At 30.8% G+C, this 27,057-nt stretch overlaps 1 protein-coding gene across 3 annotated transcripts; it reads left to right on the top strand.

Annotated features, from left to right (window-relative positions):
- The first annotated feature begins 730 nt into the window (after positions 1 to 730).
- Positions 731 to 23,484, top strand: LOC411253. Of its 3 annotated transcripts, none has more exons than XM_006561451.3 (11): positions 731 to 1,104; positions 2,528 to 2,692; positions 3,006 to 3,170; positions 3,567 to 3,737; positions 4,025 to 4,133; positions 4,677 to 4,830; positions 4,907 to 5,039; positions 6,123 to 6,293; positions 6,858 to 7,319; positions 7,923 to 8,175; positions 23,157 to 23,484. In XM_006561451.3, the coding sequence occupies exons 1-11, from the start codon at positions 1,026 to 1,028 to the stop codon at positions 23,164 to 23,166; spliced, it is 1,872 nt and encodes a 623-aa protein (XP_006561514.1). In that variant the 5' UTR covers positions 731 to 1,025; the 3' UTR covers positions 23,167 to 23,484. The 3 variants fall into 3 exon arrangements, with proteins under 3 accessions (XP_006561514.1, XP_016768854.1, XP_016768853.1); XM_016913365.2 differs by lacking the exon at positions 23,157 to 23,484 and adding an exon at positions 9,216 to 9,802; XM_016913364.2 differs by lacking the exon at positions 23,157 to 23,484 and adding an exon at positions 8,243 to 9,195.
- The last annotated feature ends 3,573 nt before the right edge of the window (positions 23,485 to 27,057 follow it).

The following is a 27,057-nucleotide window of genomic DNA, read 5'->3' as shown; positions in this document are numbered from 1 at the left end:
ATTTTAATTATATAATGTATTTTAATAATTTTAATATCTAACACACATATAATTCCTATTTACATCCCAACCAATCTTTCTTCCTTTCTAACATCAAAAATTAGAAGAAATTGTTTATAACTATGACAAAATTTTTAACTTGAGAAACTATAATAATTAAAATTAAAATTAAATAAAAAAATTTGTATGCGTTTACAAACATTAAAATACGTCATTTATTATAATCATAAAGAAACATAAATCCAAATACAAAGATATTTAAATTAAAAGACTTTCAAATAAGGATCTTACCTATTATTCTTTTGAAAAAAATGTCATCTATATATCACATCTCCACTGGACTTTATCGATCAAGCTTCTAAAGATGCCACAAAAAATAAGTGTCGCTAATGAAAAGATAAAAAAAAATATATATATATATATATATATATATACATATAAAACACTTTTTGCACGGGGTTGAAGGCATGTCTGTGGCGTTGGTTTGGAAAAAAGGAAAAATCCTGGCGCCAAGGCGTGATCTAATCAGAGACGGTCAGTGTTTCTCTCTCCTGGAATTCATTTATCTGTGGCGCAAATGCAATTTGTAGGAATTCTCCTCAAGGCCTGGCAATGTTCGGTGTTGATAACGCCAGCCGGAAATTGATAGTACACTATCACGATAGCATGTCGACGGAAGTGATTTTCCCGCCTTCCGTTCGGAGCGTAATAATCCCAAAGCGCGGCATCCCTGTTTCATTCATAGATGTAGAACGATTCGAGAACCGATTTTCGTTTTTATCCCTCGTCCAGTGTGTATCGTCTTTTCATTCTTATCCTTTACCTCGGCCGTTGTTCACGTGATTCGCGATTTGCCGTTTCATCCTTCTGATGATGGATTTTGAGGACATGTGCATAAAAATTCAATCATCGATTTAAAAGCGAAATTGCGAAATCGAAAGGGAAGACGCTGTTCTTTTTTTTTTTTTTTTTGAATTCGATTTATGAGTTACGGTGAATTGTTTCCTTGAGGAATAAAAAAAAGAATGAGGATCTCTTCAACAACGCTGTTTCTTCTGTTGGCCTTCTTGATTCAGTGTTCCATTTGCTATGGTGCTGCGACAAGTAAGTCACGATCAATTCAGATTTGTATGCCGATCGCAGTATACCCTTCATCTTTTCAGAATATCAAACCTTTTGTCGAGGTAAAAATAATAACTTTTATCGATGAATTCATCTAATAATTTTTTTTTCCATCCCATTTTCTATCCGTTCATTTTAAAAGAATCTTATTCGACGATATAATAATTTATAATGAATTTATAAAATTCGTTATTAAAATTAACGAAGAATAACTTTAATCGTGTTTCATCTAATTTGTCGATTTGATTTTTCATTTCTATTATTTCTTCTCGTTTCATCGATTTAAATATAAAAAAAAAAAAAAAAAAAAAAGAATCGGCTCATCTTCTTCACAGTTTATTTTTATAGCAAATAAGGAAGTAAATACTTTCATTTACTGATAGCAATTTTTATAAGGCGAAGGTACGAAACGAAAGATTTTCTTGTTGAACAAGAATTAAGATCCAATTTCATCTGGCTTATCGATTTCTCTCTTTCTCTCTCTCCCTCTCCCTCTTTCTCAATTCCCCTTTGTATAATATTGAAAATTATGCGCGGCATTTATTGACAAGTATTGTTACCAATAAAGGCCATCGTTGAATATTCAATAATCTGTGTATCGAAGTGTCCGCAGGGAATAAATCAGGAATATCCCGTCCATAATATTTTTTTTCTCTACACCAAGTCTTCAGTTTTCATTTTTCACGGTAACAAGATAGTTGGTCACTATTTCTTCAATATTTAAACTATTGATTCATTTTAGAAATAATAGTTTTTGTCCTTTTTTAAAGACAGTTTATTAACATTTTATTTTTCTTTGTTATCATTAGATTAAATAATGATGCTTTTAAAAATTTAAAATAATAAACAATTATAAACGAGACAATAAACAAAAATATAAATATAAATTGATTAATTATTAAACAAATATTTATTTATCAATATATTACAACAGCAGCTTATTGAATTAAGATCATATGATTAAAAAATTTAATTTACATTGATGAGATATAATTAAGATAAAAGAGTGATATACATATATAATATCCTAACGATAAATAAATTTTATTAAAATTTCATCAATGTGTTTCATTTTCATCAAAAAAAAAAAAAAAAAAAAAAGAAAAGAACGGAAAATGTTAAAATTTTTAACTCGATAACCATTATAATTTAATATTTTCATTTCCATTTTATATTTTTCTTTCTCGAGAAAAATAAAAATAAAAAATATCATAATTCAATAAACAAAAAATTCATATCTATTTCATGTTATTTTCCATTATGACCATTTCATTACATTTTTTGTTCTTTTTTTTTTTAAATTATTAATGCTTTGTTTCTAAAATTTCTTTCCTTTTAAATTTAATTTATCATACAGGAAAATCCTATTATGAATAATAAAAGTAAATTAATTTGTATTTTCAAGCTGCGAATAGATGTTCGTCCATAAAGCTGGTGAATGGAAGAGTTCGATTGAGGGTCAGGGGAAGGATCATCAAATTTAGTTGTTACGACGGTTTCACTCTTGTGGGTACCAAGTATGCAACTTGTTTTCGAGGCCAATGGGATACACCTACGCCCATATGCGTCAGTAAGTACAGTTTTCTAATCACACTTGATAAAATTGTTCAGTTAAAATGCTCGTTCCGTTGTCAATTGTGAAGAACTTTGAGCTTTCGACATGATTAAAGTTCACATGTATGTCGTATTCGCACCTGGATTTTCTCTTATAATAATTTATGAATTAATAATAATATCGATAAATGATTACCATTTAATTTCTTTTAAAATTTTACATTTTAATAGTATAAAATTTGAAGTAAAAAAAAGAAATAAATAAAAATAAAAATAGAAATTATCATTAGAATTTTTGAATAATTTTATTAATCATTTTATTTTAATAGATGCAGAATGTCCTGTACCACAAACACCAGAGCATGCTCTTATAGTGCCTAAATATAATGGAGCAATATTATTATATTTTTGCGAGCCTGGATACACGTTGTTTGGTTCACACGAAATCTATTGCAATGGAAAGCAATGGAATGGCACAGTGCCTTATTGTCGAGGTATTTATAAATATATATATTTTTTTTCATAATAAATAATATTGGAAAATATTTCAAATCAATTTTATTAATTTATTAATTAAATCTGCAATTTTATAAAGTTTGAAGTTCTTATGGAATCTTATCTCATTCATTCATCCTTCCAAAATTTCAAAAGAAATCAATAAGAATCAATAAGAATTTTTAATTTGAAGTTTATATAATATTCTAGATAAAAACTAAAAATCTAAAATTTATATCGAATGATTTCATTGAATACTTTTCATTTCAAATAATTTAATCGATATTTAATTTATACAATAATTTATACAATATTAAATTATTTAAGTAAATTAAAAAAAAAAGTTTCTAGTGAATTTTATTCGAAAAGATTAAATTAAACGCTTATTTAATTAGACACAAATGCGGCACCCCCGACGCAATGCGATTTCGAGAAACCGGATCTTTGTTGGTGGGAGCAAGATCCACAGCACGATTTCGATTGGCGGCGACACAACTTCGAGACACCAAGCTCCCATATAGGAACTGGTCCAACTCATGATCACACATTGGGACCAGGAAATGAGGGTATTTTTTTTTCAATCTATCTTATACAAAACAATTTAACATATAAATTGAAATGATAATAAATTAATAACGTAAAATAATAATGTATTGTGAAATATTTCAAGTTAAGAGAAAGATTAAGAAAAATAATAAATCTAATAAATTTAGATTTAGATTTAGAAATTTATATTTCAAATAAAGAATTTAAATTAAGAGAAAAAATTAATCCTGCAAAATTATTATTTTAAATAAATTTTTGTTCAAAAGGATATCAAAAATCTCGGTATCATTCAATTTTCCTTTTCCAGGTTATTACTTGTACATCGAAGCATCTGGTCGGCTGCAAAATGACTCTGCAAGAATTATTTCTCCTATTTATAACGCATCGTACACTGACTCTGGCTGTTTCTCATTCTGGTAACAAAAAGCAAAATTCTTTTAAACGTTGACATATTTTTTTATCAAAAAATTGGATTAAAATATCATTGGTGTAAAACGAAAATTTTCTTCATTTCTTCAACTTCGATCTTCTCGAGTTTTGAAAATTAAATTATTCTAAAAACTATATAATCATACACTGATAATTATTCATACATATAAATTTTCATAACTTCGAAATGAAGAATATTATATTAAATAAATTTACCTTTACGATGTTATATTTCGAAATTATAATAATATTTACCACGATTAAATAATAATTTAAAAATGTGAAAATCGGAGAAAATTGAGAAAATTTTAAGATTTGGAAGAAAATTACTTTTATGTATTCTACATATTTGAATTTTTGAATAATGAATAATTATAATATTTCAATCAATACAATTAATACGAGATAAAAAATATATGGTATTACATAGATTCATCACTTCTCACTGTGATGTCTATTTATTATAGGTTTCAATTTATTACATTATACATAACTTATTAAATATTTATACAAAATTTTCAAAATTTTAGGTATCACATGTATGGAGCAACGATAGGCGCTCTAAACATATACTTCAAACAGGAGAACCTCTTACCTCGTTTGATGTTCACCAAGGAGGGTGACCAAGGAAACCAATGGCTGCACGGTATTTTCAATCTTCCCAAGGCTAAGAAAGGTTTTCAGGTAGTGGAACTGTAGAAGAACGAAAATATAAATTTCAATTTCTTATTCTCTTTATACTTTCTTATTTATTCTTCAGATTATAATCGAAGGAGTACGAGGCAGCAGCTATGTGAGCGACATCGCTGTGGACGACATAGCCATTTTACAGGGAAACAAATGTCGTATCGAGAATAAAAACGAAACTGTGACGGTTACCGAGAGCGACGATGGTAATTCGAAATACAATTTTTCACGATGAATCTAAAACCCCCAAGACGATGATAATTCGTTCGAATTATCTTTTAATTAAAACGCCGGACAATAAGATTGAACAATGGAGAAACGTGGCAAGTTGGAGAAACTAACGGAAACATAATGAAATGACGTATCAACTCTTGGATTATTGCGAATATAGGAGTTGCAGATGAATCGTTTCAGAATAGAGTGTTCAGAGTTTAATAAGTGTATCTGAGGGAATGTCTAATATTGATTTTATATTATTCTCTCTTTTTAACTCTCGTACGGTATCGTTCGATTATATTCATATTTGAAATAATGCATACATTTTCCACGTTATGTTGCAAGTTATATCGTTGTGTAGTGGAAAATTATCTTCTATTTTCTATTGTTACCGAAAGTATAGATCGATAATCTTCTCACGTCACGTGATTTCCTTTTGTATTATAATACAATTATGTACATTTATCTATTCACATTTACATGAAAATCAGTAGTGCAGTTATTAGAATATGCTACGTATATCACATTGCATAACAATATTAAAGAAATGATTCTATAGCAAACTCTTCATCAAAGCACACATTATATTAATAAGATATCTTTAAATTGTAATTCTATTTTTTTTTTACAAAAATTTGTTCTCATAAATTCGTTAAAAATGTGATAAATACAAGATTGTAACTAATATACGTAATCGATATTTTTATAAAATATTCAAGAGTTGCGTTAAAAGCAGATATATTTAATCTTAAAATCAAATACGAGAAGAGAATTGATTGATAATGAATCAAAAAAAGAAAAAATCGCTTTCTCTTCTCTTTCTATAAAATACGAGAAACGCGACATGTTACAGTTTTTTTTTTCTATCGCGATCTTTATATTCGATATACTCAATTCAATTCTTTTTATAGCGTGCAATTATTCCTCGTATCGATAATTTTACTTGAAAAGTCGAAAGTTTTTTTTTTTTTTTTTTTTTTTTAAATAAAATATGGCATTTTCGCCCCATTTTCGTTTTATACACGTTGAATAAAAGATTTATATCTTATTCGAAACGAATGTTGTTTCCCTAGATCAAATCGAACTGGTGAACGCGCAGCAAACTTGCCGTGGAAGATGTAAAAATAGTGTGACATACAATTTTACAACTTCGATGCCACCCACGCCGGAAGTCTGTCTCTGTACCCTCGATTGCGAAGAACAGTCAATGTGCTGCCCGGATTACGCTGAGTATTGTGTTCTAGGTGAGTGGATTGAATCGATGTGATTTCTTTTTTCTTCTTTTTTTTTTTTTTTTTTACCTATTTCATCTTCCCTCGATTCACTCTTTCCATTCCGATTTAAAATTAAATATCGAATCGTTTTTACAATTATAACAATCGAAAGCAGACTGTGCATATTTATTTATTCAAAGAAGATACAAATACAATGCTTAAAATAAAATAAATTTTTATCTTCAAAGTTTACATTATTATTATTTTTTATTATTATTACATTATTACATTCATCCTTTCTTTATTTATATCAAGAGATTATAAATAAAATAGAGTAATCTTAAAACATATCTCAATTATATTACTCAAAATATATTTCTTATTAATTTTCTACAAATCGAAATAAAAACTCTGTTTCTTCCAACAACTTTCTTGATTAAAAAAAAAAGAAAAGGAAAGAAAAGAAGCTTGCTTGAAAATTTTGGAATATAAGAAGTTATAAATATTATCCGATTTCTGCCGACTATTTATTATTATCTTATATATATCTTATCATATTTATAATTCACTTTAACGAGGCGTTTCAATTCGTAGCCGAGACCGAAGAGATGATCACGGGAACGGAGCAGATCCCGACTACGAATCACGAAGGGGGGGTAGTTTTCGTCCCACCCGCGAGAAAGATCACGGTGACCGACGTGGCGACGGTGAGGACAGGTTTCTCGATAAATCCAAAGGACGATATCGATCCTGTCACGTTGAGGCCGTCCACCAGCACCACGTTGAAATCATCGTCCGTCACGCGGAAAGTGGAGAAACCGATGAGAATTACCAAACCACCAACCACTTACCACCAAAACACGACAACAACAACGACAACAACAACAACGACGACGACGACGACGACGACGAGGGCAAGAACAACGAGAAGAACAACAACCGTCCCAACAACGACGAAAATTGCACAGACAAAGGAGACGCCGTTCGTTCGACCCACCACCACCACCACCACAACCACCACCACCGGAAGATACGGTTCGGTGAACGAGAAACCTGGTAACGTAATAAATCATTTTTACGAACACATTTAATTATCAAAGTTTGGCGAGAATTTTTCGAATTCGATTAGATCGATTAGATTCGAGTTGGAAATAGAGACGAAGCGTTCGCTCGTACTTGGAATTTAGATTGCGCTTCGGTTTGATCATGCTTCGATTGTTTTATCACGGTGGTTGGTAGATTGTACGCTGTGTTTGAGCGTGAGAATGGTTATTGCGGTTGTTGTTTACTCGGAATAGTTTATTTCGTGCGTGGGTTTATATAGAAGGAGGTATATAGAATAGAGAAAGAGTGATTGTAATTTAAATAATTAGGATAGATTTTTTTTTTAATATATATATATATATATTTTTTTTAATAATATATATATATATTTGAATATATATATATTGCAATTTAATCAAATCGAAGATGATAATTATTTATTAATTTCAAACGATTAATCAAATCAAAGATGATAAGTATTTATTAATTTCAAACGATTATTATTTTTTGTGTGTTAATAAGGAACGATAATAATGGAAGGATAGTTTGAAGAAGATTTGATAAAATACATTCAGAGATTTAAATGAAAATTTACATGTGACAATTCCTCCATAGATTCAGATATGAGGAGGCAAGATCCCGAGATACATCGGGCATCGAAATTCAGTTTGCCGGGGATAATCGGTGTGGTGGTTGGAATTTTAACGGGAATGGTGATCTCATTGTTGGTCGCCACCATAATCGTTAGACGAAGAAAAACGTACAAACGTGGAACTAATGGATCGGCACTCTCGGAGGATAGCGACGTTCGATTTCTAACGTCAGACGAGATTTTGGATTTCACGTTAGCCAGACCCAGTGACGAGACGTAAGAAATTCCTTTTTTTTTTTTATATATATTCCTTTTTTTTTTATTTTTTATTATTATTATTAAGAGAGAAAGAGAGAAAGTAGTGGAGAAATGGGGGGTTATGGAAGAAGAAAATTTATCGAGAAACTTACTACTGCTCTGAATGTTCCATGACTCGTGACTGTATGTAGGACGTACAAAATCTACTCTAATTTCTGCAAAAGTATTTAAATGTATTAAGTATTAGTTATTGTGTATTTAATTAACGGAAATGGAAATAATAGTAATCGGTGTTGAATGTAAGATGTTAGATAAGGTATCTCTTTTCCCATTATTATTTCCATGCGCTCTCGCTTTGGAAATATTAAGCATGATCGATCAATTGATTTATTTTTTATCAATATCGCAGATATACTGTGTGTGATGATTTTTTTTTTTTTGACGAGAAGAAATATGCAATGTATCGTACTACGATTGCTTCTATTATTTTTTTTTCTTATATGATTTTGTTGTTTCTAATTAGTCCTTTTTTTTTCTTTTTCGAAATAAGAAATTTTATTTAACCATCGATGATTTCGTTTCGCGGTATGTATTAGACTAGATCGACGATTTATCGATATTTGCAGCGGTTTAAGATTAACGATTAATTGTATATAGTAACGATATTTGTTATTAAACGAGGAGTTGTGTAAAAAATAAACATTATTGATATTATTTAATTTCTGCTTCGGTTCGTGCAATCCAATACAATATTATCCCAAAAAACTATATTTTTCCAAAAAACTTTATCATTGCAATCCAAAACACAGATTGAAATATCATAATAAGTAACAATTTTATATATCTTCTATGATAAAAATCGTAACACAATTTAAACAATTATCCTTACTCATTTCAGACAGACTTGTATCATCCATCACTCACTTTTTAAAATATATTCTAAGACAAGATCTCCCATTCATTCATTTTCTTCCTCATCCATTCTCATTCTCGAGATATAAATAAACTTTCGAATTAACCTTTCTCTATTTTTACAAATTCGCATCCCCCCGAGATAGCCGATAGCAGATAGGCTCGAGGATCCGAAGCGAAGGGAGGCGAAACGACAGTTCGAGTACAGGCTGTAATTAAGCATGAGATAACGAAACGACACGCGGGGGTGGTTTTCACAAACGGTGTTCCGCGCTCGTGAAACCGCTCTTTAGATTTCCCTCCCCTCCTCCCTGGTCTTATCTGGTCACCTGGTGTATCGATTCGTGTGCGAAAACGCCGAGAGGGAGGGGGAGGAAGGAGTGCACCGGAAACGAGAACGTTTCGGCCGAGGTTGCTGCACACCACCCACACGGCCCGGAAATGGTAGACGCCATGGTGAGCAAGGATAACGGCCCATACCAACCGCATCGCTTGCTCTTTTCTCCGTAACTGATTGCGGAAAGGATCGCGATAACGGAGAAACTCGAAACTGCTCTCCCCCTCCAAACGTAATTGACAAATTTATTTCTTCCTCCCTCGTATCGCGGATGCGGTAACACCGTCCTGATATTGTTTTGCCTCTTCTTCACGGGCTAATTTCACGATTTTTAATCTTTTTTTTTTCTTTTTTTAAAGTCTTTTTAATTTAGATAAAAGATTAAAGAGGGTTTTTTTTTCACTTTCTTTCTTTTGTCTCGCGTTCCTTTCAGCGAACGATTGTTTTTTTTAAATATTTTTTTAGCTTTGTAATTATTTACAACATTTCTTAGTCTCTTAATTTTTATAGTAATTGATTATTTTGAGGATAGAAATAATTTTGAGTTTGTTTTTATTTTCATTATTCTTGTACTTCCATTGAGATTTTTCACGTTTCTTCTATTTTCCTTTTATTTTTATTTGTACGTTATTTTACATTTTTTTTACATAGACGTAATGATAATAAAATAAAATTCTCTAAGCAACGATAAAATTTATATATTTTTATAAATACCTAAATAGAGTTTATTAAAAAATCTTGGCATCTTCAACTTTTTGCGATAACTTCTATTTTATATCTTGTACGAGTCTTCCGAAGTAAAGGATCTTTTATTAAATTTTTCGAATTGTGTTGCAACATTTTCCAACGTCACACACTATTTTCTATTTTACAGAATTTTATCATCTCAAAAAAACTCTGAAAAAACTTTACAAATTCGACTCGTTGCTTCTTTTAGATTTTAGAAAAAAAAGAAAAAAAAAAAAGAAAGAAGTTTCTTATTACATATCCTTCTCGTAGTAAAGAAAATGATGGATGTTTTTATTTTTTTTTATATTTCCTTATCCTTCGACATCTCGCTCATTTCATAATTAATGTAGATAATAATTAGTTTCAAGTTCATTTCTGGTGTGGACGTGACATAAATAGATTTTCTATATCTCGTGGAAACTTTTATAGAAACTTTTTCACTTTTTATACTTTCAGTTTTCCATTTCTTTATAATTAATGTAATAATGTTATCTTATGATTAGAAGTTTTTATCAAAACCAATAACACTTTACAAATTAATATATATTTATACAATAATACTTGTGATATATGTATACACTTTTTAAAAAGTGTTCTTTTTCCTTTTCAATTAAAATTTTTTTATAATTTAATATTTACAAAAGTATTTTAAAATACCGTTGGTTTCTATCAAAAAAAACAAAAAAGAAAAGAAAAACAATATCTTTGCACGAGATACAATTTTTCGAAATATCATACAAGGATTAGATCACGAATATGAAAAACTGAGCATATCGTTAAATATTGGATTTGGATGCATATCGATAGGAAACGGGGGGGGGGGAGATAATTCGAGAGAACTCAATTCAAGAGAATTTCCGAGTTACTGGTGAAATACCACCATTTACATTTGCCAAACAAAATTTACATTGTATCTCTCACCGAAATGTTAACGTTACTCTCACCTATCCCTGTTATACCGTTTCGCGAAATAATATTGTTCGAGGAATGGTTTCAGAAAGTTTGAAGGTTCATTCTAATGGAGATATCAAGGGAATGTTTCCTTAAGTCTGAAAGGATCAAATGAACTATGCATATTAAGATTTATTTTCAACAGAATTTTCAATGAAATGTAATATAAGAGTATAATATAAAATAAAAATATAAAAAGAATATATATGGATATAAATTTTATTATTTAAAAAAAAAATTACAAATTCTTTTTATATATATTTTTTGTTATATATTCTTATATATATTTTTTATATTTCTTATATATATTTTTTCCATATATATATTTTTTTTTATTATATTTTTATATATTTTCATATATTTTTGTCGTATATACACATATTTTATACGTATTATTATACATTAAATCAATTACAATTGGATAATTTTATGTATATAATTTTTTATATATTTTATAATTTTTATATATCGCGATATATATTTTATTTTCCAGAGAAATTTCCTTTCTTTATATATTTTTTTCCAATATTTCTGAAAATTTCTTCATTTCGAAACATTTCCGTACAAAATTTATTTACGATACTTTTCAAATAAGCATTTTTGAACATTTTTTCATTTATAAACTATTGATAAATTCACGTTCGCCTGTAAGTTGATTAAAAATTGAAATTTTTAGCAATCAACGCCATCTCGCGTTTGAACTCTGGAAGCTTCGACTTGTTACTAGCAATGTATAATATGCGAGGAGGTATATGCCACTAACTTTGGTTATGCGGCTCCTAATACCTCCTCCTGTTTCGATGACGCAACATAGAAAATTAATTAATAACTAATTTTCTACAAAAAATTTATGCACTTTTAAGCTTGCATCTTGAAGCTAAGACTTCAAAGAAGTTTCTTATGCGTTTTTTAATTTTAATTTGCAATTATTTTTAATTTTTTATTAACGATCAAGACGTCGCATTGGATCGATACCTTCGATATATTATATCTTTTCATTAATTTCTCCTTGTTGTGGGGTTTATTTTTAAATATAAATATATGCATTTGAAACGTCAATTTCTCCTCTATTTTCGTGTATAATTTTTATTCATATATTTATCGTTGTTTAAAAGAATAATTTTATTATTTATCATTCGATTACGAAGCAAGGATTTCCGACTGAAACACTCTTCGTAATAATCATTAATAAATAATTAATTAGAAAGAATTTTTTATTAAAATTGATACGAGAAACTTGTTTGAAGTTCTATCTTGAAGATTTGAGTTTAAAAGTGCAGAAATTTTTAGTAGAAAATTAGTTATTATTAATTTTCCACGTTGCGTCTTTAACGAAGGTATAAGAAGCCATATTGGAATATCTCTGTCCTTCTCGCTGGTGTTACTCTCTTTCTCTTTCCCTGTGACGTCACGAATACCTCCTTTCACATTCTGCTATGCTAATAACAAGTCGAAGCTTCCAGGATCCAAACGCGAGATGGCGTTGATTTTCAAAACTCTTTAATCGCTACCTAACTTATCGGCAGAATGCATTACGTTTACAATTTATTAGAAGTAAAAGAAGAAAAACAGATCGATTAATTATAATTTTATATTAAATAAGAAATGGTATGATGTAAAGAGAAATAATAAAGGAAAGAATGAACATATATTTACACATACGTGTTTATATTACATATTTTTATATTTTTATATATATTATATATATATTTTACATATACTTTTATATTTCTATTGTGCATTTATATATGTATATTTTCTATATATTTTTGTATATTTCAACTTAATGAAATATAAATAAATATAAATAAATACGTTAAATTTAAAAAAAAAATTTTGTGTGCCACTTTCTTTCAGATCATATTCTCTTAATACAAAGTAAAATTTAATCAAACATTTTTTTTTAACAATTAAAAAATCTGAATAAAATTTCGTATGTTATCATTTTTAAAATTTTTTTTTTTTTCTTATACAATTTTAAAGAACCAAAATTTTTTATTGTTAGAAATCAATATTATATTAAATTATATCGTAATAATAATTTTTGTAAAATTATTGATATTAGTAGGAATTTTTTTTTTTTTTTATTTCTAAAGTTGTTTCAACAACATCATATTAATTCATATTGATTTATTAGAGTAACTTTATATATTCTGTAACGGGTTAAAACATTTCGACGAAAAAAAAGATTTATAACATGATAATGAAAGTTGAAGTTTTTCGTTAAGTACACTATAATTTTTTGCTACCTTCCACAACGAGGAAATATTAAAAAAAATCTTCGTAATTTTCGTGATAAAATTTGATTAACGTACGCCGCAACTTGCTATTAAAGCTTCGTTAAATATATCGCGGCAATCGTTAAAAGTTTTTCCTATAAAAAAAAGAAACCATTAAAAAATATTTTCATTCAAGTATCAACATCCCTCTCTATATAAATATATATTGTCATGTAACAATTTCGAACTTTTAATTAATAGAAATTATTATTTGTGCATTTACATTTCTAAATTATATTTTGATTTTACAATTAAAATGTACCAAGGGAAATAAAAATTACTGTATTAAATATAGCTGTCAAAACTATAAAAAAAAAAAAAAATAAACCATCAAATTAATCATCAAAATTATCTAAATAGAAAAAGGAATCAAGGAAAAGAATCATCTAAGTTAATTGATAAAAATTACAAAAATAAATTGAACAGAAAATTTCACCAAAAAAAATTAACCACCAATCAATTTACCAAATTACCAAGATTATTAAAGAGAAAAGTTTTCTCATAAGTATCATTATCAAGCACACAAGTTAAATTTCATAGATTCGATCAATCACTCGAAAGTGTCTTTCTCGTGTTGTGAACTTGTGCTCTCTCTCTCTCTCTCTCTATCGTGACCAAGTCTCACGAGGAACAGGGTTTGAAACGGGGGATGGGAACGAAAGTTTCCAGTCGAAGTTTCTCAGCCGGTCTCAACCGACAGGGTTGATCGATAATCGGCTTAAAATAGCGGCGTGATATTAAAATTAAAATTTGCACCAGTTCAACCCCTAAATTTAGGGATTGCGTTTGGAAGCGGGCGGAGGCCCGTGTACTACGAGCATGTCGGCCGATAAACACGCGCTTTTATCGCGGCCTCTCTCCTTCTTTAATCTTGATCGAAAAACCTGTGTTTATTTCGAACGAGCGTTCACGACGAAGCCAGGCGCTCGGGACGCTTTTAATTCGTGATAAATTTCCCTTCTGCGAAACCAGTGTCGTAAAATACGAAGCAACGTGTGGCGAGAGTGTTAGAGAGTGTCCCCCGATTTATTGGCCGACCGTTTGATTATCACTCGTTAATTTTTTATCTTTCGTTCTTACTTCTACTTTTTCCCTCTTTTCTTTCGCCCTTTCACATTCTTCCTCTTAAAAATTTCTTAAAAATCACGAGTTTAAAAATTGGAATAGAAATAATCGAATTAAAAATAAGATTGGAAGAATTAATTTATAGTCGCTGGAATTTTTATCGTTTAAACTCCACACTTTTTTTTTTAATAACGATCGTTGCAATCAATTGCGTAATTTTGAAATTTAATTACGATTTCATTATTTAATTACGTTTAATTGTTTCGTCGCGAAAAATTGTACATCGTTGTACATCCCCTTGCCTGTTAATTTCGATACTCTTATGAAATTTCATACACAATCGTATATGATTTCCCGTTTAATTTTATTGCAAATTTTATCGAAAGCGTTCGCATTTTGTCGAAAGTGTGTATTACGGATTTAAATCATTTTCATTCTCGCGAATGAAAATCCGCCCCCCGCGTCGTTGTGTATATAATAAAACCCGTGTCGGGGAAATTGCAAAACTGCCAAAACTTGTTGAAAAGTTGACGATAACGCGATGAAGTTGGTTTGTCGGGAAATTGCCAGGTGGTGGAAACTTATCAAAAATTCCGTACGTAGTTGGATCGCGAAATGTCAAAACCGTTCCGGAAATTTCATATATCGCGAGATTGAAGAGACATTAAAGCGAAACATTGAAGATTTTCGTATCTGTAATAATATCCCTTCGAGAGGAAAATTCGAGAAACGAAAACTTCTTGGGGACAGGAGTTTAAATTAAATATTTATTTTCTTCTTCTTCTTTTTTTTCCTTTTCTTTTTTCCCTCATTTATTATCGAGGAGAGAATAAATGAGAATAAATAAATTTTTTGATACGAATATATATATATATATACTCGTAAAATATAAAATTTCCTCGTAAATTATCCTCGTTATATATTTATAGAGTTATTATTGTATAAATGACATTTTTCGACTCTCTTCGTAACAAGAGACCATTAATTTGTAAAATTAAACGAACCATTATTGAATTATCCCAGCATCTACATAACCTTTTCTAAATGTTAAATTTATTTTTGCGATAATTTTTGCGTCACGCTTTCCGAATATTTCTATTTGTGTATTAAATTTTTTTTACGAATGTTGAATGTTCGACAATTGAAGAGCTCAGATGATGCAAGCATTACGTTTTTTTTTTTTCAAAAAGAATGAGAAGGATCGATGGAAGGTTCATACTAGAATTTTTTTTAATCAAGCTCAATTTTCTTCGTATATTTTCTTATGGCGAACCTTCTACTTCGAACACATATGAGAAATTTATACGAGACACAATTTTCGCGAGCATTCTCTTTATTATGTTATCCTTTTATCTATCTTATTATCCCGTTCCAATACTTTTCTTTTAGCATGTTCATTAATTATTATTGTAATAAATAATTAAAAAAAAAAATAATAAAAGAAGAGAAAAGTATATTCCTTCTTTTTTCTTCTCTTCCTTTCATTTCAAAGTTACATTTCTACAAGTACAGATCCGTGAAATACTCGATTATTATTTGACTAACTAAATAACAATAGGGGATGATAATGAATAATTTGACAACAATGACGAAATTTAATGGTCAAGAGTTATTTCACATGCACAAATTATTTAACATCTTATTTATTGTTTTTCTAAAAGATCTAAAAAAAAATTAATCCTTAAAAGAAATTTATTCGAACGATAAATTAAATTACAATTTTTTTTCATTCCATTTTTGAAAAGGAAGAAGAAAATGAAGCAGAAAAATTGAATTTTTTCATAGAACAAAAAATCGAAATTCAAGGTATGCAATGATTTAAAAAAAGAAAAAAAAAAGATCAATTGCAATATAATTCAGGATTTAATATCTTTTACATTAGAACTACACACACTTGATACATATTCTTTTACATTTGCCATTTGTCGTTTTACGAGAGCGTATATAATACTCTGGCGAGAGAATCACTCTATACATTCTCACCCTCTTTCTCACCATAGTCGCATAGCTTATCATACATTGTATAATACCGTTATCATAGCAGGCTCGTTGCGCAGCCGCAATCGATCGCGTTTCCACCAGCATTTTTATCCCTCGTTCTCGCTTTTTCCCCGACATCGTGCAATCCGCACCTTCTGAAGCGAAAACACGGTCGCCGTCGAAAAACGTCGAGAACGGGACAAAAAGAAAAAAGACGGCCACGTATCGATAATAATGTGATAAATCTATTATATAATCTCCGAAAGATACTGATTCGTGTATTCATTATTTTGCAAGATATTTTTCTCTTTTGAAGGAAAAATTTAACGCGCACGTCGAGTTTAAATCGGGTTCCTCTCTCGATCGAATATTTAGAGAATAAGAAAATCTATATTCGATTCGTTTGTGTTCTCAAACACAAAAAAAAAAAAAATAGAGGAGGAGAGAGAGGTAGAAAATGGAATGTTTCATGCTTAATATAAAATGTAAGATGATGTGGTGTAAATGGAAATATATAAGATCAGAGGGATTTAAAGTCGGAAGTATAAACTGGCTTGGAAACGGTTATGCAGTGAAATGAACACTCGGATTGATTCGATAAAAGTTTCATAGCCGTTGCTAAACCTAAAAATCCTTCGACTCTTTTTTTTTTGGGGATTTATGGGATTGAAAAAAAAGGATGTTTTAGGAAGTGTTAAGAGATGTTGATAAGTTGAATTGGATTCAATTGTGCAATAGTGGAATTAAGAAAATGGAAATCAAGGATTGATATCTATAATGCAGATTATTTAAGAGCGATTTTGTTACTAAATAATAAGAAAATTATACTTATCAATTTGTATATCGTTGTTTTATAAATAATTAAATGCTTTAAAAAATAAAAATTCGAAACAAATCAATTATCAAAAGTTTGCATTATTTTCTGGCTATTGTTATTCGAAAATATTTCGAAAATATTTATAATTATTTAGATACATGCACGTTTATTGCACCAATATATTTGAGATATAATTATCGTAGAAAAATATTCAATGTCGCGTTACATTAAATTAATTATCTCTTAAACAATAAAACAGAAGAATACAAAGTGATCGTCCACGGATTAAATCAGTGATAAAGGTCAAGCATTGTGTCTTCGATATATCTTCGCGGATATTAATTATTAATAAAGTATCAATATTTGTTTTTAAGTCAAATTATGAAAGTTAATTAATTGATTAATCAATTTGACGATTTATCTCATGATAAAATATTAAAAGTTACGCGATAAATTATTTAATTCACAGCTGGGAAGACGATGGTTTTTAAATCACCTGTTGAACGCGTTTCGCTAGAGTTCGAAAGCATGAAACATACATTGAAATATAATACTTACTTCTGCCTTTTTCGTTTAAAATTCGACTCGATTTACTTAGTTATTTAGAAGAAAGAAAGAAAAAGAAAAAAAAATCGAAAAGAAAGGATATTTTATAAATTTTTGTAAAAATTTAATTTCAAAGTTAAATTAACTTTTGGAGAACGAACATTCTCATATTGCATATGCATATGCCGATTATTAACGATTCACCGGATTATTAATGATTTCAATAATTTCAATTGTATTTCAGAATTCGTTCTAATTACTTTTCATCAACGTGTGGATTAAACGTTATAACTCATTTTTATGCGCGATCAACCTCATCGATCGATCCTCTTGCTCGTTTTAAGCCGTTTCTCCGTTTGTCCTTCGTTGGTTCCCATAATTTTAACTAAACTAGATTGTCACTGTCTAGCTGGTCGTGGTTTTGCGTCATCGATAAAAATTCTACTCCTCTCGCCTTGACTCACTTTCGTGTCATCCTCGACAGATTATAAAGGCAGATATAATTTCGATGCAACATTTATCTCTATTTTTTTCTTTTCCTTTCTTTTTTTTTTTTTTTTTGCGCCATTGACGCGAATAAAATCGAAATCAAATATAATTTAAATACATCTGAATTATTTGATCATTATTTTAACTTGAAATTGTCAAATTATTTATTTAGATTAACAAATTAGGATATTTTTTTTAAGAAGTATTATAATATCAGGAAAAGTATTGTAATTCCATCCGTTTCGTCTAAAAGTAGGTTTAGAAAAGATTTGAAAAATCATAATGTTCTATATATCACTTTTCAAACATCATTATTTTTATTGTTATAATATAAGTAAAATATAATAACAATCAATATAAATTTTAAATAAAAAAATTTTACAATAAGACGTAACTGTGCTATCCGAATTTTACCATAGAAATTAATATATTTATTGATATATGTACAAAATAAACGTAAAATGTCTTATATGCAAAAGGATAAAAAAATATAAAATTATTATATATGAATTTTAACAGTTTGATTACTTAAAATTATTTCAATCGTTTGAATACATTTTTCCTCGAATAATAATAATAATGATAAACATGTAAAAGTATCAGTAAATTAACTCGATGCACCGATTCTCTCAATATAAGGCTTTCCAATTGATACAATCATTAAAAGCGACAAGAATATTTTACTTAAACGAATTTATTTTACCCACAAATGAAATATCGTATTCTTATAACATTGCAACATGCGAGCAAAATGATAAAAAGAGTGCTTGGTCGCCAATATGGCGGGGTTTCGACCGCAATTAATTCATTCCCAATTCTCCGTTACATTGAAACGAACAATCGAATTCGATTAAGTGAAAATTAAATTTCCTAACGGAGGTCCACACTCGTTACGTTATCCTCGTTTCATACCGCCGTTTAAATATCCATCCAACGATTTTACTACGCTTTAGAATTTTCAATAACGAGTGTGCACCCTCATCTTAATCCTTAACTGCCATTGCAAGATCATCAAAGGACGTAATAAAAAACATAATTTTTTTTTTTTCTTTCAATGGCATTAAGCATTTTAATTATCTTTATTTTGATCAAAAATTCCAGAAATATAGCAAAAATATTCTATTATATATTTCGATTTCACCATAACAGTTAAGGATTGAGAGAAAGAGAGAGAGAGAAAGAGAGAGAAAAGATTATCAAAGAAACAGGGAGGATAATAAAATAGTAAGAAAGCACGGTCTGGATGAAACAAGCATCGCACATTTATTCGAGAAGCATGGAAAAGAAAAACAGGCGAGATTCGGCGGCGTTTCCTGTTCGCCCGAAAAAAGAATGGGACACCGGCCGAAAAAAATTGACGCATAAAACGACTCTTTTTGTGTCTTTTACGCGCGTGTGTATCTATCCACGTATATATTTATCCATGCGTGTGTGTATATGTGTACGTGTATGTATGTATGTATCTTTTGCATGTATATATATATGTATATATATATACAGAGATATATCATCTAAAAATATATCCTCGAAGCTGGCGACGATAAAAATTTCACGTAAGCTAGCAAACGCCTGCGTATCTCGATATATATATGTGTGTATCTGTATATGCGCATGTGTGTTGTGTGTGTATATGTACAACAATTTTCGATTCCATCTCGTTCCTTTGATTTGTTATTTCGCCATTTACACGAATCGTCAAATGGAAAATCTTGCCTCTACAAGGGGAGTGGAAATTAAAACTAGTTGTCGTATCAAAAAAGAAACTGCTTTTGTATTGTATAGCGTTCTCGGTGTACGGCGACCGTTTTCTTAGGATGCGAGGCCAACGAGACGAGTGCCCTTGTCATTTTTATCGACGATGATTTAATCGACGATTTGATTTATATTTCTAACGTTAAATAACATTAATCGTTAATTCCATTATGAATTATTTATGAATTATAGACAAGAACATACAACGTTAATAACATATTTCAACAATTCGTAATTTTATAGGAAATTAGATTCGATACATTTTGAATATTGAATAATTTGACTGATTTAATTGACAGTTTGAACGATTCTTATATATATATGTTATTTTACGTTTTAAATAACAAGATGAAACAGAGATGCATTTACATTTGCATCATGAAAAATATCAAATTGTCGTCAATCGTGGGATATCGTTAGGGTGAAATTACAATGGCGTTGCATCGTTGGTCTTCGCAGGGCCTTATGCGTGTGTCATTGTTAAATTGACGCTTCTTCTTGTTGGCTAACGCGATCACTCATTGCCGGTGTCGTCTAACGTGATTGTTTCTGATTGTTCTTCGCGCTCCATCGCTCTGCTACATCGATTTTTTTTTTTTTTTTTTTGATGGGACGCCCAACCGGCCGCGACAAATAAATCGCAACGATTCTTCCTGAAGATCGAGAGTTTTCGTGAATCGAAAAAGAAAAAAAAATTAATTGCGAGAATTTTAGAATAAGAAATGGATTTAAAATTTAGAGAGACAAGTGGATGAGAATTGAATATCAGATCTGTGGATTTGTAGAATTTTTATTAGTTCTTTTTATCGGCAAGCGATTTTTTCGTCTCACTTCCAGCAAATTTTAATATTAGACATTTCCGAGCGGGAAACGTTTAATCGGATAACAAGAATGGAACGAAAATATTGAATTTCATTAAATTTCTCGCTTTCTTCTCGTGGAAAATTCAATCGTGGAAATTCGAGGCGAGACGGACACGACCGGTTAGGCGTTTAACACGATTACAAATTGTTGGGAACGTATCGCAGACTGAACGAGAAAATTTGCATGCGTGCCGTTGAATGTCGCAGAGGCAACAACAGCTGAGCAACAACAGTGTGAAGTGTTCTAAATCTGCGCGTCGTTCAGCGAATATTAAAAATATTCTGTTCTGATGAAAAATATGTAGCGTAGATTCTGATATGTTCAGTTCGCTTAGCCCTCCGTGGACCCAAAGTCTCTTAAAAAACAATCCTGAAAGCTCATTTCAAGCTGCTTTTAAACTTTCATATAATGTACATTTCCTTTCACAGATCAATGGACACTTGAACCATTTCTCGAACATTACAACATTTCTCTGATCGTTATTATCGATTTGATTAAAAAAAAAAGAAAAAGAACTATTTTGTTTGAAATAAAAAAACTTTTCTTATGAAATACAATAAAAAAAAAACATACGATGCAATATTTACTTTAAAATTATACCAGTGTCCACTAATTTATGAAGAACGACGAATGAACAGAACAGAATGACGAAAGAAAGGAAAAGAAGAGCACAAAAAAAATAAATTAAAATAAAATAAAAAAATATCAATTTTACCCGAGGATAACTATATACCCGATCCCGAAACTAAGTTTTTAAGCTAGAAAATGAAGTTTTAAGCTCGAAAGTATACGGCAGTAGATCCCGGAGGGTTAAGGGTGCAACCCTGTATTCGGATGACTCGATTAAACAAAGTCGTCGAGTAAACGTGCTCCTCTTCCTCGAAAATTACATCAAATAACTACGGAACAGAAACAGCGCGTCTACCAACGAACGAATCTCTGGCACTTGACGTGTTGCTGTAAACGAGAAATGGCGGCTCGTGAATCCTCGAGTCCCCCTCCTCGGACGAGCGGCCCCTTTTCGAAAGAGAGAAAAAAAGAGAGAGAGGGAGAGAGAGAATGAGAGAGAGAGAGAGACACCGCCGCCGCCGCTTGGGAATGATCGGAGGAGGACTTTTAAATCGCCTCGTTCCGCTCGTTCGAGCATAAAATGAAACTTTTACAATGATCTGGATGTAATACTGAATTGACCTTTTGCAGGAAGGGGAGAATTTTTTTTTCTTTTTTTTTTTTTCCTTTGCTTGACGCGTATCGCGAGTCTCTTCCCTTTTCTTCCTCCTCTTCCTCTCTTTCGAGCTCGATCTTTCTTCTTCTTCTTCTTCTTCTTCTTATTCTTCGATTCACATATATTGTTTTGTAATATATTGCAGTATAGTTGAGCTTCGTCGGTGTCTGCCAATATTCTTTTAACATATTTTTTTTCATTTTTTTCTTTTTTTTTTTTACCTCGAGATTTATAGTTTATCGATAGTTCGATATATTATTATTATTATTCGTATAATCCTAGTAGATATTTTCTTCTTTTTCCTCTCATTTTTTTTTCCTTTTTTTTATATTTGTTTTATATATATATATATATATATTTTTGTTTTTTCTTTAATCGGTTAATAATCGTAAATCCTTACAATCTAGTTTTTTTTTTTTTTCTTTCGACGAAACGAAAAATTATACGTATATTATATTCCAACGAATTCTAGAAGGCTGCACATTCTCGGGACCACGTGCTTCTCATTTTTGTTTTTTGTTTTTTTTTTCTTCTTTTTTTTTTCTTCATATAAACAAGCAAACACACACAGGCAGTACAGCAAACGCAGCAGGTCTCGTTTCGTTTCGTTTCGTTTCGTTTCGAGACGCTTTCGATCGTTTTCGACAGCCTGATCATTTTTCTCGTGACGTGGACAAGCTCCTCGTGCGTGCTCGCAATTTCCTCGAGGTTCTTTCTATATTTACACTCTACAAATCCTTATCTTTCTTCCTTTTTTTTTTTAACAAACTTTGGAACGAGTTTTTAAAAGAAGAAGGTTCTTTAAATTGGCGGAGAAAAAAATTTACGAGTTTTAAATCGCTCGTTCTTCTTTTTTTTTTTTACAAAATAATCTTAACAATTATTGAAATCATTGAATCGTTATTAAGATCGAGAAGATAATTTGATATTGGTGAGCTCGCAGGATTCACCTGTCCACGATTCGAACGAACTAGAATTTCGAAGAATTTAAGGTAGGTATCGCCTGAGACACAGTCAAACATTTACTAAGCTATATATAATACATACTTTTAGGAGGAGTTAAAGAAACAGAAGAAGAGGAAATGGAGGAGGAACGCAACAGGAGAAATTATCAGCGGGAGGAAATTAAGAGGAGGGGGATGATTCAGCCCATTTATGACTGACCCAATCTTTGATTATCTCCTCATCATCACCGGTCATCATCATCGCCGTTATATAATGAAATATATTTTTTGATTAACACGAACAAAATTTCTACCATGCTTGCATAAATGGGTGAACGATTGCGTAAAAATCGTTCTGGACGCGCGTGTTCGTTTTTTTCCTTAATTGGAACCTCTCGTCCAGAATGATTGCGACGCCAATTTAAAAGTGAATTTTATTATTTTCTCTCTTTTTTTTCTCCTTTTTCCTTTTTTTCCTTTTTTTTTTCTTTTTTTCTTTTTCATTTTTTTCATTCTCAGTCTTCGAAATCTGTAGTACGAAAATAAAGTCGTCGAAGAGGTTTTTTTTGAGTTCAGCGGGAATCGCTCGATTGTTTTGTGGTCGCAGCCCGAAGAGGATGGATCTATTGTATGCTGCCATCCTGAAACCGGAACCGGAAACAGGTAGCGTTGTCGTACGAACGTTACTGTTACACGCCCCCTTGAAACCTCGGACACCCTTAATTTGTACTTTTAACACGAGGATTCCTGATTGCCGTGACAGTGGTGGCCTCGTAATCACGCGTTTTTTTCAATTAAATCCAGCGTTTCCCAATCTTTTTTGATTTTTTTTTTTTTTTTTTTTAATAAAGATTTTAATATCTTTTGAATCAAGTAATTACGTTTCAACGTGTTCAATCTTTTGGATCATGTTCTATTTTCTAAAAATTTTAATGCTCTTTAACGTTATTAATCGTTTTTTGATTAATATAAAAGTAAAATTTGGATAGCAGAGCATAAATATCCAAAAGCATCTTTATTATTTGAAAGAAGGGATTCTTTTTTTTGTTTGGCAAAATATAAATATAAAGGAAAACTTCAATTCTCCAATTATCTACAAACTTGGATTTTTCTCGAACAATTATTCAACTTTTACTGTATATTATGAAAAAGTGTCGAATTATTGCAAAAGATATTCATATTGTGGCTCTATGTATTCTCTTATATTGGGAAACACTGGATTAAGTGAAAATATTGATTATAAACGTGGATCAGACACGTCGTAGACACATCTGCAGCTTGATGTTTTTTCCTCTTTCTTCTTTTTTGTCGAATATTTTCAATATAAAATTTATCCTTGCTTGTGAAAGAAATGCAAATTTTGGTTGATGGAATTCTACTTCAATTTCGATAAGTAAAAAAAGAATTTTGCAATTATTCGACCGATTATTTTTTATTATTTTTTATCCTCAAAAATAGTTTTTATTATTTTCTTTGCGAGTAACGATTCTGTTCAACGATCTGTCTCTTTGATTTTAATTTATCGATCATGCTTTGTTGCATCGAGAGATATTTAATTCATCCCGATTAATGTTCTCGTTATTTTTCATAAATTGAAAAATTGTTAATGCACAGGAGAGGCTGTCGTGTTGGAAAATGATATCGGGGAACAATGAAATCTGCTCGAAATGACGGATGAAATTCTTTCCCTTCAAGTGACAGATGATTCTCAATGTGGAAATGGATTTCTGACAGAAAGAAAATTGATCGTTCGTTCACAATGACAGGAAATAGTAGAATCCAGAAAGGAAGGGAAAAATTATCCACAACAAAACTTTCGTTTTAAAATTTTACTTCGACAAACTTTCGCGGAAAAGGAGCGGGAAACGATTTACAAAAATTTCTCTGTAAATTATTTAAAATAATTCTGAAAAAACATTTCAAATTGTCATAGAAAATATATATAACTTAATGTAACTCGCATTAAGTTCGCTTCTCGTAAAACGATACAACGCAAAAGATTTCCAAAAATCGCAACAAAATTATTCCACAAAAAGTCTTTTCAAACTTGTATTTTTCCAAAAAAAAAATTCAACGATTTCCAAAAACGAATTATCTCCAAATGCTGTTCAAATCTCTTCTAATTCTTCCAAACATTTTTCCAAAATAACGTTTGACATAACAAATGAACAAATACCTGATTGATTAATTTCTCGAATCTTCTTCACCGCTTCTGCCACTCAATTAATCACATTATTATATAATACCGTCGAATAGAAAATAACAAATTATTAAGTCTGCCCAATGACCAATACGATTTCTCTCTCTCCCCCCCCCGATCATCCATCAACCAATACGATACGATATCTTGCATACGATATCCGAGGAAACTCCACGTCAATTCTCTCGATATGTTTCATAATCATCCCTGTCCACCCCTCATCAACCCCTAAACGTCAAGCCGCAGAACAACGCTCATTTAATCGAGCATAACGAAATATCCTCGCTCCTCTGTCCGTCCGTCCGTCCGTCTGTCGAATCCATCCACAAAATCGTGTGGTGTTATTCGTTCCGAGTGTAGACACGAGTTTAATAGTAAACGCGTGTAGAACGAGGCCGTTTCGGAATCAAAATCCCCCCCTCTCCTCCCCATCCATCCATCCATCCATCCATCCATCCATGGAGCACGGATATCCATACATAGAGCGAGTGCTGCTCACGAGAGACGATTATTCATCTTTACGTTCCCCTGAGTTTGATTTCAACGTGAACATCATCTTCACATTCTTCGCGTGCGCTCTTTCTTTCTTTCTTTCTTTCTTTCTTTTTTTTCCTTTCTTTCTTTCTTTCTCTCGTCTTTTTCCCCCCTTTCATACATCGTATTCTCATACATTATTCACGCACACGCACAAACGCTCTCTATTTCTCATCGTTTATGTATGTTGTGTATATGTGTGTGTGTGTGTGTGTGTGTGTTTGTGTGTTGGCGTTGATGTGGGTGGATGTTTTTACGGTTACACGACGGAGGACAAGAGGGAGAACTCTTTGCAAAATAGACGATACGGGGGAGGGAACGGGGTGGAGGAGAAATGCGAAACAAGGTTTTCGTCTTCTCGTCGGCATCACGTTCCTTTCGCGAGCGTTAGATCAAACGTGGCTCGAGGAGAGGGAGAGAAACGCGGACACGAGAGATTATTTCACAAGGGATCGTAAAAGAGGCTCTCTTGGAGCTCTTGGTTCTCGAACGCGATTCCCTGATCCTTCCGCTGGATTTCCTTTTCCGAATTTCGTATCGAATCCTCCCCTGGATTAGAGAGCGTTTATGAATCGAGAGTTTTTCCTTCGCTCTTCGCCTTGTTTCTCTCTTCGGAAGAAAAGGATGGATTTTTCTTGTTCGATTTGAATGTACATTTAGAAATTTTTTCGTTTTTTTTTTCTCTCGTTTTTCCTTTTTTTCTTTTTTTTTTTCTTTTTTCTTTTTTAAACGATGATTTAATATTTAATTTTTTTTGATTTCAATATTTTTAGATTGATTGATACGTTTTGTTTTTTTTTCTTTTTTTTTTTGGAAATTTGTTGATTTTAATCCTTGAACTTTTGATCTCAAGTTTTTAGTTTAATTCTAAGATTAAAATTTATCAAGCTTGCGAGATAAGAAAGATAAGGAAGATCGGTGAAATTGGTGAAATAGCTGGTTGATTGATTTTGTTGCGTACAATTCGTTCGATAATATAGTTTCAATTCGTTTAATTTTTATATATCGGTTTGTTAGATAATTTATTCGATATTTCAGAAAAGTTTCAATTTGTTTCGATAAAAATACACGTATTGCAATTCATTCGTATTTTTATAAATTTATGAAGTGATTTGATCGATTTAACACATTGAAAAATATTGCGAATTGTATATATATATTTTAAAAAGCAAAGTTCTTCTATTTCGAAAAATTGTTTTCAATTTTTGTTTTTTCTGCAATGATTTTAAAAAAGCCTTTGTTACCTGTTAAATCTATTAAACATTCAATTAAAGAT

This window comes from Apis mellifera, linkage group LG8 (assembly GCF_003254395.2).
Source record: "Apis mellifera strain DH4 linkage group LG8, Amel_HAv3.1, whole genome shotgun sequence".
Lineage (NCBI taxonomy): Eukaryota > Metazoa > Arthropoda > Insecta > Hymenoptera > Apidae > Apis > Apis mellifera.
Note: the sequence above shows the minus strand (reverse complement) of the source record. Positions and strands in the feature narration are given on the sequence as shown.

What these genes read in the sequence shown, in the direction of transcription:
- LOC411253 (XM_016913364.2), top strand. Translation starts at nt 1,026, where the DNA reads ATGAGGATCTCTTCAACAACGCTGTTTCTTCTGTTGGCCTTCTTGATT. An exon ending in TTGCTATGGTGCTGCGACAA is followed by an intron (nt 1,105 to 2,527) that starts GTAAGTCACGAT and finishes TGTATTTTCAAG; the next exon opens with CTGCGAATAGATGTTCGTCC. An exon ending in TCTGGCTGTTTCTCATTCTG is followed by an intron (nt 4,134 to 4,676) that starts GTAACAAAAAGC and finishes TCAAAATTTTAG; the next exon opens with GTATCACATGTATGGAGCAA.